At 43.3% G+C, this 12,158-nt stretch overlaps 1 protein-coding gene and 1 long non-coding RNA gene across 4 annotated transcripts in view; one reads left to right on the forward strand and one right to left on the reverse strand.

The window, feature by feature from the left end:
- The window catches only part of LOC141063506 (interferon-induced, double-stranded RNA-activated protein kinase-like), a 125,360-nt gene extending 113,215 nt beyond the window's left edge, over positions 1 to 12,145 (forward strand). For 2 of the 3 annotated variants that reach the window (XM_073557586.1, XM_073557587.1), the window contains 2 exons: positions 7,271 to 7,333; positions 7,568 to 12,145. In XM_073557586.1, the coding sequence (XP_073413687.1) occupies positions 7,271 to 7,333; positions 7,568 to 7,678 (174 nt within the window). In that variant the 3' untranslated portion in view covers positions 7,679 to 12,145. The remainder of the gene's footprint in view (positions 1 to 7,270; positions 7,334 to 7,567) is intronic. The other variant, XR_012224890.1, reaches the window with a different exon arrangement.
- Positions 1 to 12,158, reverse strand: part of LOC141063510 (uncharacterized) — a 100,968-nt gene that overhangs the window by 39,165 nt on the left and 49,645 nt on the right. The window lies entirely within an intron of this gene.

Raw genomic sequence — 12,158 nt, forward strand, 5'->3', positions numbered from 1 at the left:
AAGCTTGGGAGAAGATCTCCTCCAACGCCTGGATCCTAACCATCCTAACAGAAGGCCTGAAAATTCCCTTTATTAGTCAGCCAAAACCCGTGGTCGTCATCACACCCATCAGGAAGGTGACCGAAGAGCAGGTAGCCTTAGAAACAGAGATCCTGAGCCTGATAGACAAGCGGGTACTCTCCGAGGTAACACGCATACAGGAAGGGAAGGGGTTCTATTCACCCCTTTTTCTGATAAAAAAACCCGATCAAACATTCAGGACAATCATAAATCTCAAACGGCTCAATCTATGGATAAGGAACTCGACCTTCAAGATGCAATCAGTAACTACGGCGGTGAAGCTGCTACACCAAGATTGCTTCATGGCCGTAGTCGATTTAAAGGATGCGTATTATCACATCCCTATCCACCCAGATTACCAGAAATACTTGAGGGTAGCACTTTATATTCAAGGCACACTAAGGCACTTTCAGTTCAGGGCTCTTCCGTTTGGCATATCTATAGCCCCGAGAGTTTTCACCAAAGTCATAGCGGAAGTGACAGCCTTTCTCCGGATTCACGACACGGTCATAATACCATACCTGGACGATTTTCTCATAGTAGGCAGCTCAGAGGACCACTGTACAGCGCAGTTGACCCGGGTGATCAACACCTTGCAGGAATTAGGGTGGATAGTCAATTTCAAAAAATCAAAATTGCAACCCCTAAAAAAACAGACCTTCCTAGGATTTATACTAGACTCAGAAAGGCAAGAGTGTCTTCTCCCAGAGTCCAAAATAGAAAAGGTGCAAAATGTGGCCTTGGCAGGCCAAAACCAACCACGTATGACATTAAGAAGAGCAATATCCCTGCTAGGTACCCTAACAACCTGTATTCCGGCGGTCAGGTGGGCTCAGTTTCACACCCGGCAACTCCAGTGGGAGATACTAACAGCACAAAGATCGCTAAGAGGGCGTTTATAAGGAAAGCTGGAGCTTTCCTTAAAAACCAGAGACTCTTTCAATTGGTGGCTGGACGAGACAAATCTGACCTTGGGAATACCGTGGGACAGACAGACGTCAGATATAATCTTAACAGATGCAAGCTCCTCGGGGTGGGGGGCACACCTAAGGGGCATCATAGGTCAAGGTTCCTAGACGCTTCAAGAAAAGGAAGCATCCTCCAACCTGAGAGAACTATGGGCAGTGAGCAAGGCCCTAAGTCACTTTATTCCGCTACTCCAGGGTCGAAATGTACGCATCATGTCAGACAACAAGGTAGCGGTGGCATACATCAACCACCAAGGAGGGACAAGATCCTCACTCCTTAATGGAAGCGGCGAGAGACATTCTGAGCAGAGCAGAGGAACACTTACACTCCTTGACAGCCTTACATATAAAAGGGGCAGAAAACATAGAGGCAGACTTCTTGAGTCGCAATACCCTGAAGCAGGGGGAATGGGCGCTAAACCGGTCCATTTTTCAAAAAATAACTCAGCTTTGGGGGAAACCGGTAATAGACCTCTTTGCCAACAAACACAACAGGCAAACAGAAAGGTTCTGCTCTCTAAACCCGAAAGGAAATCCATGGGCAGTGGACTCGTTGCACATCCAGTGGAACTTCAGGCTAGCTTATGCGTTCCCCCCAGTGGCTCTGATCCCAACAGTTGTCAGAAAAATCAGAAACGATCAAGCCAGGGTGATTCTAATAGCTCCATTTTGGCCAAAAAGGCCCTGGTTTGCTCTGCTACGAAGGATGTCCCTCTCCGATCCATGGGTTCTGCCAGAAATCCCGGACCTACTAGCTCAAGGTCCAATATTCCACGCTCAGGTCAAAGGATTCCATCTGACGGCGTGGAATTTGAAAGGTCGCTTTTAACGGATAGAGGGCTCTCCCCCGGGTTGGTGGCCACCCTGCTAAAGAGTAGGAAACCAGTGACGACTAACATCTACGGCAGAACATGGAATAAGTTCCTGCAGTTCTTAGGTAGGCCGTTAGGAAAAGAACCCCCGATTAATGACATCCTGGAGTTCTTACAATCGGGGTTGCAGATGGGGTTAGCAGTGAACACACTTAAAGTTCAGGTGTCTGCACTAGGGGCGCTCTACAACTGCAAATTGGCATCAAATAGGTGGGTAGCCAGATTTATTAAATCCTGCCATAGAGCTAGGCCTATCCCAATACCCCGGATAGCCCCCTGGGATTTAAACCTGGTGCTAGAAGCCCTTACAAAAGATCCGTATGAGCCATTACATCAGCTACCCCTAAAGTTTCTGACCCTAAAAACAATCCTGTTAGTGGCCCTCACGTCAGCCCGCAGGATAAGCGATTTACAGGCTCTCTCAGTAAATCCACCTTATACGCAAGTCTTTCAGGATAGGGTAGTGTTAAGAACAGACCCCGCTTATCTGCCCAAAGTAGCATCAGATTTCCATCGGGGCCAGGAAATTGTCCTTCCATCTTTCTGCGAGAACCCAAAAAATCTGGGGGAGGAAAAATTCCATAATCTGGATGTTAAGAGAGCACTCGTAGAATACATATCTATGACTAGCCAGTGGAGGAGGTCCCAGTCCCTATTCGTAGCTTTTCAGGGTGCCAGGAAAGGCTATGGGGTTTCAAAAGGTACTATTGCTAGATGGATTAGGGAGGCCATTAGTGTAGCCTACACAGCTAGTGGTATCCCGATTCCTGACGGCATCAAGGCTCATTCCACCAGCGCCGTGGCGACCTCCTGGGCCGAAAAAGCAGAGGTATCGATTGAACAGATTTGTAAGGCCGCTACCTGGGCCTCACCTTCAACCTTCTTTAAGCACTATAGGTTGAATCTATCCTCCTCTGCTGACTTAACCTTCGGTAGAAGGGTGCTGCAAGCGGTGATCCCTCCCTAAGGTGTTTCGAATCTCCAAAAATCTCTCAGGTGGTGCTGTCATGGGTGAAGGGAAAACCACCATGGTTACTTACCGGTAGCCGGTTTTTCCGGAACCCATGACAGCACCCGTATATTCCCCCCCCTTTTCACCATATGGGTGTGCACAATTAGTAGGGTGTGTTTTGAGTGTTGTGGTGTTGGATTAAACATGTAACTAACCGGGAAGTCCTCTCAGTGCTCTGTAACCCAACTGAAGCGGGGGAGAGGTGCCGCCCTTTGTGTCTCAGTAGGTTCCTGTCCTGGCGGGGTGGATCCCTCTCTCAGGTGGTGCTGTCATGGGTTCCGGAAAAACCGGCTACCGGTAAGTAACCATGGTGGTTTCTCCCACAAATGGGGTGTCAGCGTACTCACGACAAATTGGACAACAACTATTGGGGTTCAATTTCTCCTGTTACCCTTGGGAAAATAAAAAAATTGGGGACTAATTGATCATGTTTGTGGAAAAAATATGATTTTTTTATTTTCATGCCCGGGCATTATAAACTTCTGTGAAGCACTTGGGGGTTCAAAGTGCTCACCACACATCTAGATAAGTTCCGTGGGGGGTCTAGTGTCCAAAATGGGGTCACTTGTGGGGAGTTTCAATAGTTTAGGTAGATCAGGGGCTCTCCAAACGCACATGACACCCGCAGACCATTCCATCAAAGTCTGCATTCCAAAACGTCACTACTTCCCTTCCGAGCCCCGACGTGTGCCCATACAGTAGTTTTCTCCCACAAATGGGGTGTCAGCGTACTCAGGACAAATTGGACAACAACTTTTGGGGTCCAATTTCTCCTGGTACCCTTGGGAAAATAAAAAAATTGGTGACTAAAAGATCATGTTTGTGGAAAAAATATGAATTTTTTATTTTCACGCCCGGGCGTTATAAACTTCTGTGAAGCACTGGAGGGGTCAAAGTGCTCACCACACATCTAGATAAGTTCTTTGGGGGTCTAGTTTCCAAAATGGTGTCATTTGTGGGGGGTTTCCACTGTTTTGGTACATCAGGGGCTTTCCAAACGCGACATGGTGTCAGATCTCAATTCCAGCCAAAAACGTCAAATGGCGCGGCTTCCCTTCCGAGCTCTGCCATGCGCCCAAATAGTGGTTTACCCCCACATGTGGGGTTTCAGCGTACTCAGGACAAATGGCACAATAACTTTAAGGGTCCGGTTACCCTTGGGAAAATAAAAATTGGGGGTGAAAAGATCATTTTTGTGGAAAAAATATGATTTTTTAATTGTACCGCTGTACGTTATAAACTTCTGTGAAGCCCTTGTGGGTTCCAAGTTCTCACCGCATATCTAGATAAGTTCCTTGGGGGGTCTAGTTTCCAAAATGGGGTCACTTGTGGGGGGTTTCCACTGTTTAGGTACATCCGGGGCTCTTCAAACGTGACAAGGCGTCCGATCTGAATTCCAGCCAATTTTGCATTGAAAAAGTCAAACGGCGCTCCTTCCCTTCTGAGCTCTGCCATGCGCCGAAACAGTGGTTCCCCCAAACATATCAGCTATCAGCGTACTCAGGACAAATTGCACAATAACTTTTGCAGTCCAATTTGTCCTGTTACCCTTGGTAAAATAAAAAAAATTGAACCTGAAGTATTTTTTTTGTGAAAAAAAGTTATTCATTTTTTTTTTAAATATTCAAAAAATTCCTGTGACACACCTAAAGGGTTAATAAACTTCTTGAATGTGGTTTTGAGCACCTTAAGGGGTGCAGTTTTTAGAATGGTGTCACTTTTGGGTATTTTCTATCATATAGACCCCTCAAAGTGGCTTCAAATGTGATTTGGTCCATAAAAATAAAATGGTGTTGCAAAAATGAGAAATCGCTGGTCAATTTTTAACCCTTATAACTTCCTAACAAAAAAAATTTTGGTTCCAAAATTGTGCTGATGTAAAGTAAACATGTGGGAAATGTTACTTATCAAGTTTTTTGTGTGCCGTGTCTCTGTGATTTAAGGGCATAAAAATTCAAAGTTGGAAAATTGCGAAATTTTCACCAAATTTCCATTTTTTTCACAAATAAACGCAAGTTATTTGAATGAAATTTTACCACTATCATGAAGTACAATATGTCACCAGAAAACAGTGTCAGAATCACCGGGATCCATAGAAGCGTTACAGAGTTATGACCTCATAAAGGGACAGTGGTCAGAATTGTAAAAATTGGCCTGGTCATGAACGTGCAAACCACCCTTGGGGGTGAAGGGGTTAACTAACTTTATTCACTATCCACTTACTACACGTGGATTCACTAAGATCTGCAGGTCTCGCCTTCCCCATGCTTGGCGTTCCTTGTACGCATGCCCACTTATTAACATCACATGACACAGGGTTGCGCGCTGGTGCACGCGCTGCCACGTGATCTGTCGGATCTGAGCCGGCAGCTGAGCTAGACCATCACTTCCGGATCCATCTTGCCCTGCAGCTGTCATTACTCAGCATCCTCAAACAACCAGAATACCCAGTTTTCCCTGCCGCCTGTTCAACGAGGGACCTATTTTCAGCAGTAAAGGTTATTACATCAGTGTAATACACGGTGAATACACCCAACTACTCTGGAATATTATAAATCAAAAAGGAAAATGAAGATAAATGCCATAAAAAAATTGAGAAATTTTATTGAGACAATATTACATTTAAAAAAAAAAAAAAAACATAGTGAGATAGGGACAAAATATGCAAATATAAGCCAATCATTCAAGGTAATGAAATATTGGTAAAGAAAGAATAGACTATTTTCATACAAATAATATAAACCCAGATATAAAATTTAAACATATAGAAGTTTATTTAACAAAACCTCACTAAATGAATATCATGGGTTAAAAAAGAGTCTGGATACATTGAGTTTAGATTTTAAATGCAAGAAAACCCTCCTGGAAGAAGTCATACTTTTAGTATCCCACAATGAAATGCAATGCAATATAGATATGGTGATAATGGCTTGAAAACTGCCCTGGTTTCAAAGAGAAGGTATGGCTCAAAACAGCAGTGAGCAAAATAACTTATACTGAGCATAAAGCAAATATATAATATAGCAGGTCAAAGTGGCTCAATTAATGGAATTATACAAAGGAGGTATATTTTTAGATTACCTTAAGAAGTGGCAGTACCCGACACACATTTCGCGTGTTGCTCCCCTCGAAAAATCAACATGCAAAACGCACGTCAGTGTACTAGGCGTTCGATGAGTATAACTGTGTTTGTCATTTTAAAAAAAAATTGAAAACTGCGTTTTGTTTTATTTCAAATAAAGGACTTTATTCTGGCTGTGTTTTTATTTACCATATAACTATAGGATTAGTAATGGATAGGTGTCTTAGAGACACCTCTTCATTACTAACTTGTGGGATTGATGTAACCGGACAATACAGCGGTGGCATCAACCCCACAAATATGAACCCCACTTGCCACTGCTACAGGGCAAGTGGGAAGAGCCTGGCAAAGTGCCAGAATTTGCAAATCTAATTGATGAGCATTTTCTGGGCAGCTGTGGGCTGCTATTTTTAGACTGGGGGGGGTCAATATCCATGGCCCCTTACCAGCCTGAGAATACCAGTCCGCAGCTGTAAGCTTAAGCAATTCTTGTTGGTTATAAAAAATGGGGGGACCCTGTGATGTTATTTTTAATCATTTAATAATTAAAAAAAAAAAAAAAAACAACGTGGGGACCCCTCTATTCTTGATAACCAGCCATGCTGAAGCTGACAGCTGAGGGTTGCAGCCCCCAGCTGTGAGTTTTGCCTGGCTGGTTATAGAAAATACAGGGGAACCCACGTCGGATTTTTTATTTATTTATAGTGCAGGTGGAGGCTGATGAATACCCCCATCAGCCTCTCCTGCTCTCATTGTTATTAACGGCAGCAGGGTTAGACTGATGGGAGTAATAATCCCATCAGCCGCTGCCTGCTCTCATCGCTATCACTTGAATATAACTCTCATCATTCTCCCCTGCTCACGCTGATCGTCGGCAGAGCAGGGGAGAATGATGAGAGCGTCTTCAGCACCTGGCACCGGGGAACAGAGCTTACTGTTACTGCTGCTTCCCTGGCGCCCATGCATGTGGTACTGATGCGGCACACTGTTCCCACACGTGCCGCAGGACGTGTGAACATTGATTCATTCTCCAACTAGGTATTTTGTCATTTTAGTATATAAATACACAGCAAAGTCTATCTTTTTCAACAAGAGACCCTTCCAGGAATTATCATTTTAAGCTTCGGTCACTTGTTGCAGTCAAGTTCTTTTTTACCTTAAAGGATGCAACGGCTGCAACACGAGAACGCAGCCTCAAATGATGACATTTGTTTTATATGTAGGTTAATTCACATATGATATTCTAACAATGTTTTCCTTTTTTTCTTTTCTTAAGCTATGGGAAAATATTAAGAATTGTGGATTTCCTAGCAAGTTTGAAGAGCAGAACCCTGTGGAGGTATTTAGTCATTAGAATATGTTCACACATGGCATCTTTTCTGTGCATCAAAAATCAACAGTATAATACAGTATGATGCTTGGTATTGTGTTATTGGCAAAGCCCATTTACATACTTTCCCATTTGGTGCAGGTTCCTTTTGCATTTGCCCAATATTCACCCTGCAATGGGATTCACTTTAATGCCTTTCATGGGTATTTTCTATTCTCATTTCTTTAATCTGTGTTTCTGCAGAAGCACGAGATCGTCAAAATGTTGTCACAAGATCCTAAGAAGCGTCCGTCGGCTGAAGACCTATCCAAATCTTTTCAAAGGCTGAAGACATTTGATTCTCAAACCCTCTAGACATATTTGTTGTGAAGCTTGAATCAGAACTGTATTGTCTATTTACCTAAAGTGGATGTGTCAGCGAAATAGTCAGTCCTGTGTAAAGGAACTATTACAGCTACAGGTCCATAAGTCCATTCAGCACTCTAGTTACCCAAGTTATGGCTCCTAGAATACCAAGAACACAAGGCAGAGGCATAGCTAGGGTTTTGGTTCAGGGGAGGCGAAACTTCTGAGTGGGCCCCTAACCAGAGAACCTCAGCAGATGACCGCGCTGTTACCAAAAATAATCTATATATAAAAAGACCAATATTGATATTACCGCCATATGGTCAGTGGTAAATAATACCAGTCCTACAGAACATATAATAGATTACAGCAGAGTTACAGATAATGACTTCCCGCTGACGTTCTTTCTGATGGAATCGTTCATTTTTCACGTCTTTTCCATCTGGCCCAGACTGACATGACTACTCCTTCAGCCAGGACTCGGCTACAGAGAATATAACAAAGACATGTTTCACTTCTCACATTTTCAGCACTGTCACCAATTGGGACTATTCTCAACCTGCACAAACTGCTCATCCTGCTGATACCCCAATACTGAGCCGCTGCTGCCGTATGTGTCCCCATTACTGCACCTGATACCCCAATGCTGAGCTGCTGCTGCCGTATGTGTCCCTATTACTGCACCTATTGTGTGGTTCTGTGTGACCTCTAAATTCAAAAGCAACTCTCTAGAATATAGTAATGTCAGGTGCAAGTGCCCTAGAAAACAGTGCCCACATTTTGTCCCCTAGAATGTAATATTGCCCTGTGTGCCCCTTTGACAGTCACAGTAACCTGAGTTCCCCTATAACAATAAGTGCCCACGTTACATTTAATAATGTCCTAAGTCTCCCCACTGTACAGCTCCCCTATACACAGTATAATGCCCCCTCACTGTATATATACTGACCTCTTAATATCCCCAAACTATTTAATGGCTCCAACACTGTATTATGGCCCCGTCACAATAATCCCCACACTGTATGATGGCCCCCTAGATAGCATCCATAAAGCACAGTGGCCTCCAACCTTTCTGACCTTGAGAGCCACATTCAGCTTGGACAGAGAGTTGTGAGGCACATTCAGCACTGAGAGAGGGGCGCGAGCCACATCCAGCTCCCATCTCCTTCAAAGTAGTGTCAACCAAAGCCCCCATTGCAGGTATAATGATAACCAAAGCTTTTCCACAGAAATCACTCCAAAGCAGTACACTGAGATCCAGGGGTTCCCACAATACCTCCATTCAGTATTCTCCCATCAAGGACTCCCAACACACTGTCACATCCAGCTTTGAGCACCTCCTCTAACAGGTAGTACCATCCTCCAGCGTATCATACCTAAAACATCTCTAAACCCCTAAGACCAGTAAATGTGCATCCAGATCTGCTCTTCTGTGCAGGGCTACTCACACAATTCACCATTTTGAGATGTACTCTTCATACCTGTTTGCTAGACCTGGACCTAATGCACCAAGTTGGCAGACAGTCGCGAGCCACAATTCATGGGACAGCGAGCCACATGTGGCTCCCGAGCTACAGGTTGGGGACCCCTGTATAGCATAATACACCAGTTAGTCCTCAATATAGTATAATGCACCCCCATAGGCAGAGTCTATAATATAATGCACCCCCATAGGCAGAGTCTATAGTATAATGCACCCCCATAGGCAGAGTCTATAGTATAATGCACTCCCCATAGGCAGAGTCTATATTATAATGCACCCCCATAGGCAGCCTCTGTATTATAATGCACCCCCATAGGCAGAGTCTATATTATAATGCACCCCCATAGGCAGCCTCTGTATTATAATGCACCCCCATAGGCAGCATCTATATTATAATGCACCCCCATAGGCAGCCTCTATATTATAATGCATACCCATAGGCAGCCTCTATATTATAATGCACCCCCATAGGCAGCCTCTGTATTATAATGCACCCCCATAGGCTGCGCACGCTGATACAGATACAGTTGCGTAGCTCCGGGTGGGCCCCCTCAGAGCGCAGGGCCCGGGGCGACCGCCCCCTCTGCCCCCTCCTGTAGCTACGCTACTGACACAAGGCTATGAGTCCAGGGCACAGGCACATATCTATATGTGCATATGCAGCAGCCAGCCTGTCGATTAGTACCTGGAGTGCTTCCTAAATAAATTCACACAATTCAGAAGTGTGAGTCGGCCTTACTATTTGCAGAGCTCCACTTAGCCAAAGGCCTTTTTTTGATGCTATCTTGACTACTGGGAGGAGTCCGGGCCTGTAGCTGTAAAATGCTATTCATGCATAGGCAGCTTATTAAGTTGACAGATCAACTTTAAAATTTACCTGTAAGTACTGTAATTTAACTTATTGAGGGACAGATTCTTGGCAAAAAAAAAAAAAAAACATAGAATTTAGTAATGTACAGATTGTTTGGAATTCAAATTTGCCAAATCTTCCCCCCCAAAAATTCAATTTGTAGAAAATAATTTTTGCAGCAAAATAAATGTTTCTTGTTATGATCTGGGGTCTTGCAGACCCCAAAGCATAATAAATGTAAAATTTATTAAAAATAAAACTAACCTCAATGATCGCCCCTCCCTCTCTAGACACATCAATGCTTGCTGCCAGCAAACCATCTCCATCCTCTTCACCATCGGCCAAGACTTCTGGCCTGGTCACAGCTTATTCCAGGGTTGCGGCGCACATCATGATCTCAGGATGTCACGACCTTTTGATGCGCAGTGACCTCAAAGGCCCCCCTGGCCTATAGTAAAGAGGCCTTGGGGAGAGAAAAGATGTCTGTAAGAAGTAAGTCAATTCTTGACGATGTTTTTTGAACGGTTGAGTAGTGGCCTAAGATCAGGCAGGCAATAGAGGAAAAAAGAGTGGTGAGCATTTTTTTTTATTTTTTACCATTTGATAGCCCTAAATGGTTCTCATAAATTGCAGCTAGGAATTTTTTTTTTTTTTTAAATCAAATTGTAAAGAGTTTGAATTAGCGCGGAACTGCAGATTTCAGGAAATTTGACTCAATTCTCCAAAGATTGATCCACTCATCTCTAATAAAAAGCACTAGTAAGAGAACCTGTCACCATTTCTTTTGTATTTTAATCAATGTTGGCAGTGTCGGACTGGAATGCCAAGGGATTGGTGTTCTCCCTCATTGAAGTCCATCTGGTGCTGGCCAACCAAAGTCATCGGTAACATTCGGCCTGCATGGGTGTAGTGCCCCCATAGCTCAAGTCCACCCAGCCAAGACCCCCACCTTCATGTATTGTGCAGGGGCGTGAAAGACTAGTAACTCACCTACGGCTCTCTCCTGTGCCACATTACATATGATGTCATCATTGCATGTGTCATACATTAGGTATTATCAATTCTTCTCTGTAAAGTTGTGTTCATTTGTATCAATGCTTCTTTTTTGTGGAGTCCATAATGAACCATTTTTTATATTTGTCAAAAACCTAACTGGTGCAAAGGAACCACTTGACTTTAATAAGACTGTGTTCACACATTGTGTTTTTTGCTGCGTTTTTTTAAGTACAGATTTGTCACAAAACCTTTGAATGATTTCCTGATGCCAGCAAAGTGAGTGAGAATCCTGAAGACTCTTGCACAAGATGCTTCTTTGTGACTTGCAGATTTATATCTGCAGCATATCAATTCTTTTAGCGTTTTTGCTGAAGATTTCACCCAAACTAATGAGTGGGGAAAAATCTGCATGAAAACCGTGGCACAATTTACAGTGTTTTTCCTGCCAAGCGATGCAGAAATGGTGCAGAAATGTTTACACCAAATACTTAACGCCTGCACATCGCCTAATGGGGTTTGTCAGAGTTCGTGTTTATTTTTATACTCTGGACAATGTAATAGTCTTCTCAACAGAATAAATAACAGAAACCAATAATAGTAAAGGTAAAAGAAAAAAAATGAGGGCTTTTCCAGCCACACCCCATGATGATTAATATCTTATGTAAATGAAGACTTTTTCAACATTTATCTGTAAAAGTGATGTGACCGAATAATACACAGACTTAAAAATGAGGATTTAGCCTTAAAACCTTTCACCTGTGTAATTTTAATACTTTAAGTAGCCAGAATTCTACAAATCTTGTACTTGGGCAGCACGGTGGCTCAATGGTTGGCACTGCAGAGCTGGGGTCCTGGGTTCAAATCCCACCAAGGACAACATCTGCAAGGAGTTTGTATGTTCTCACTGTGTTTGCCTGGGTTTCCTCCAAAAGATCTAGATTGTGAGCCCCATTGGGTACAGTGATGATAATGTCTGTAAAGCGCTGTGAAATTAATGGTGCCATATAAGTGAGTGAAATAAACAATTATGAATGCCCAGTAAACAAAAATGTATTACAGCAAGTTATTTTGATCTAATTTAAATCTTCTGAAAATCTGATTTTAAAGAATCAAATCTGTAATATGTTCAATAAATGGTGTAACTATGCTTTATGTCTTGT

Source organism: Dendrobates tinctorius, unplaced genomic scaffold (assembly GCF_039654945.1).
Source record: "Dendrobates tinctorius isolate UK_male_01 unplaced genomic scaffold, ASM3965494v1 ptg000250l, whole genome shotgun sequence".
NCBI classification, from domain to species: Eukaryota; Metazoa; Chordata; class Amphibia; order Anura; family Dendrobatidae; genus Dendrobates; species Dendrobates tinctorius.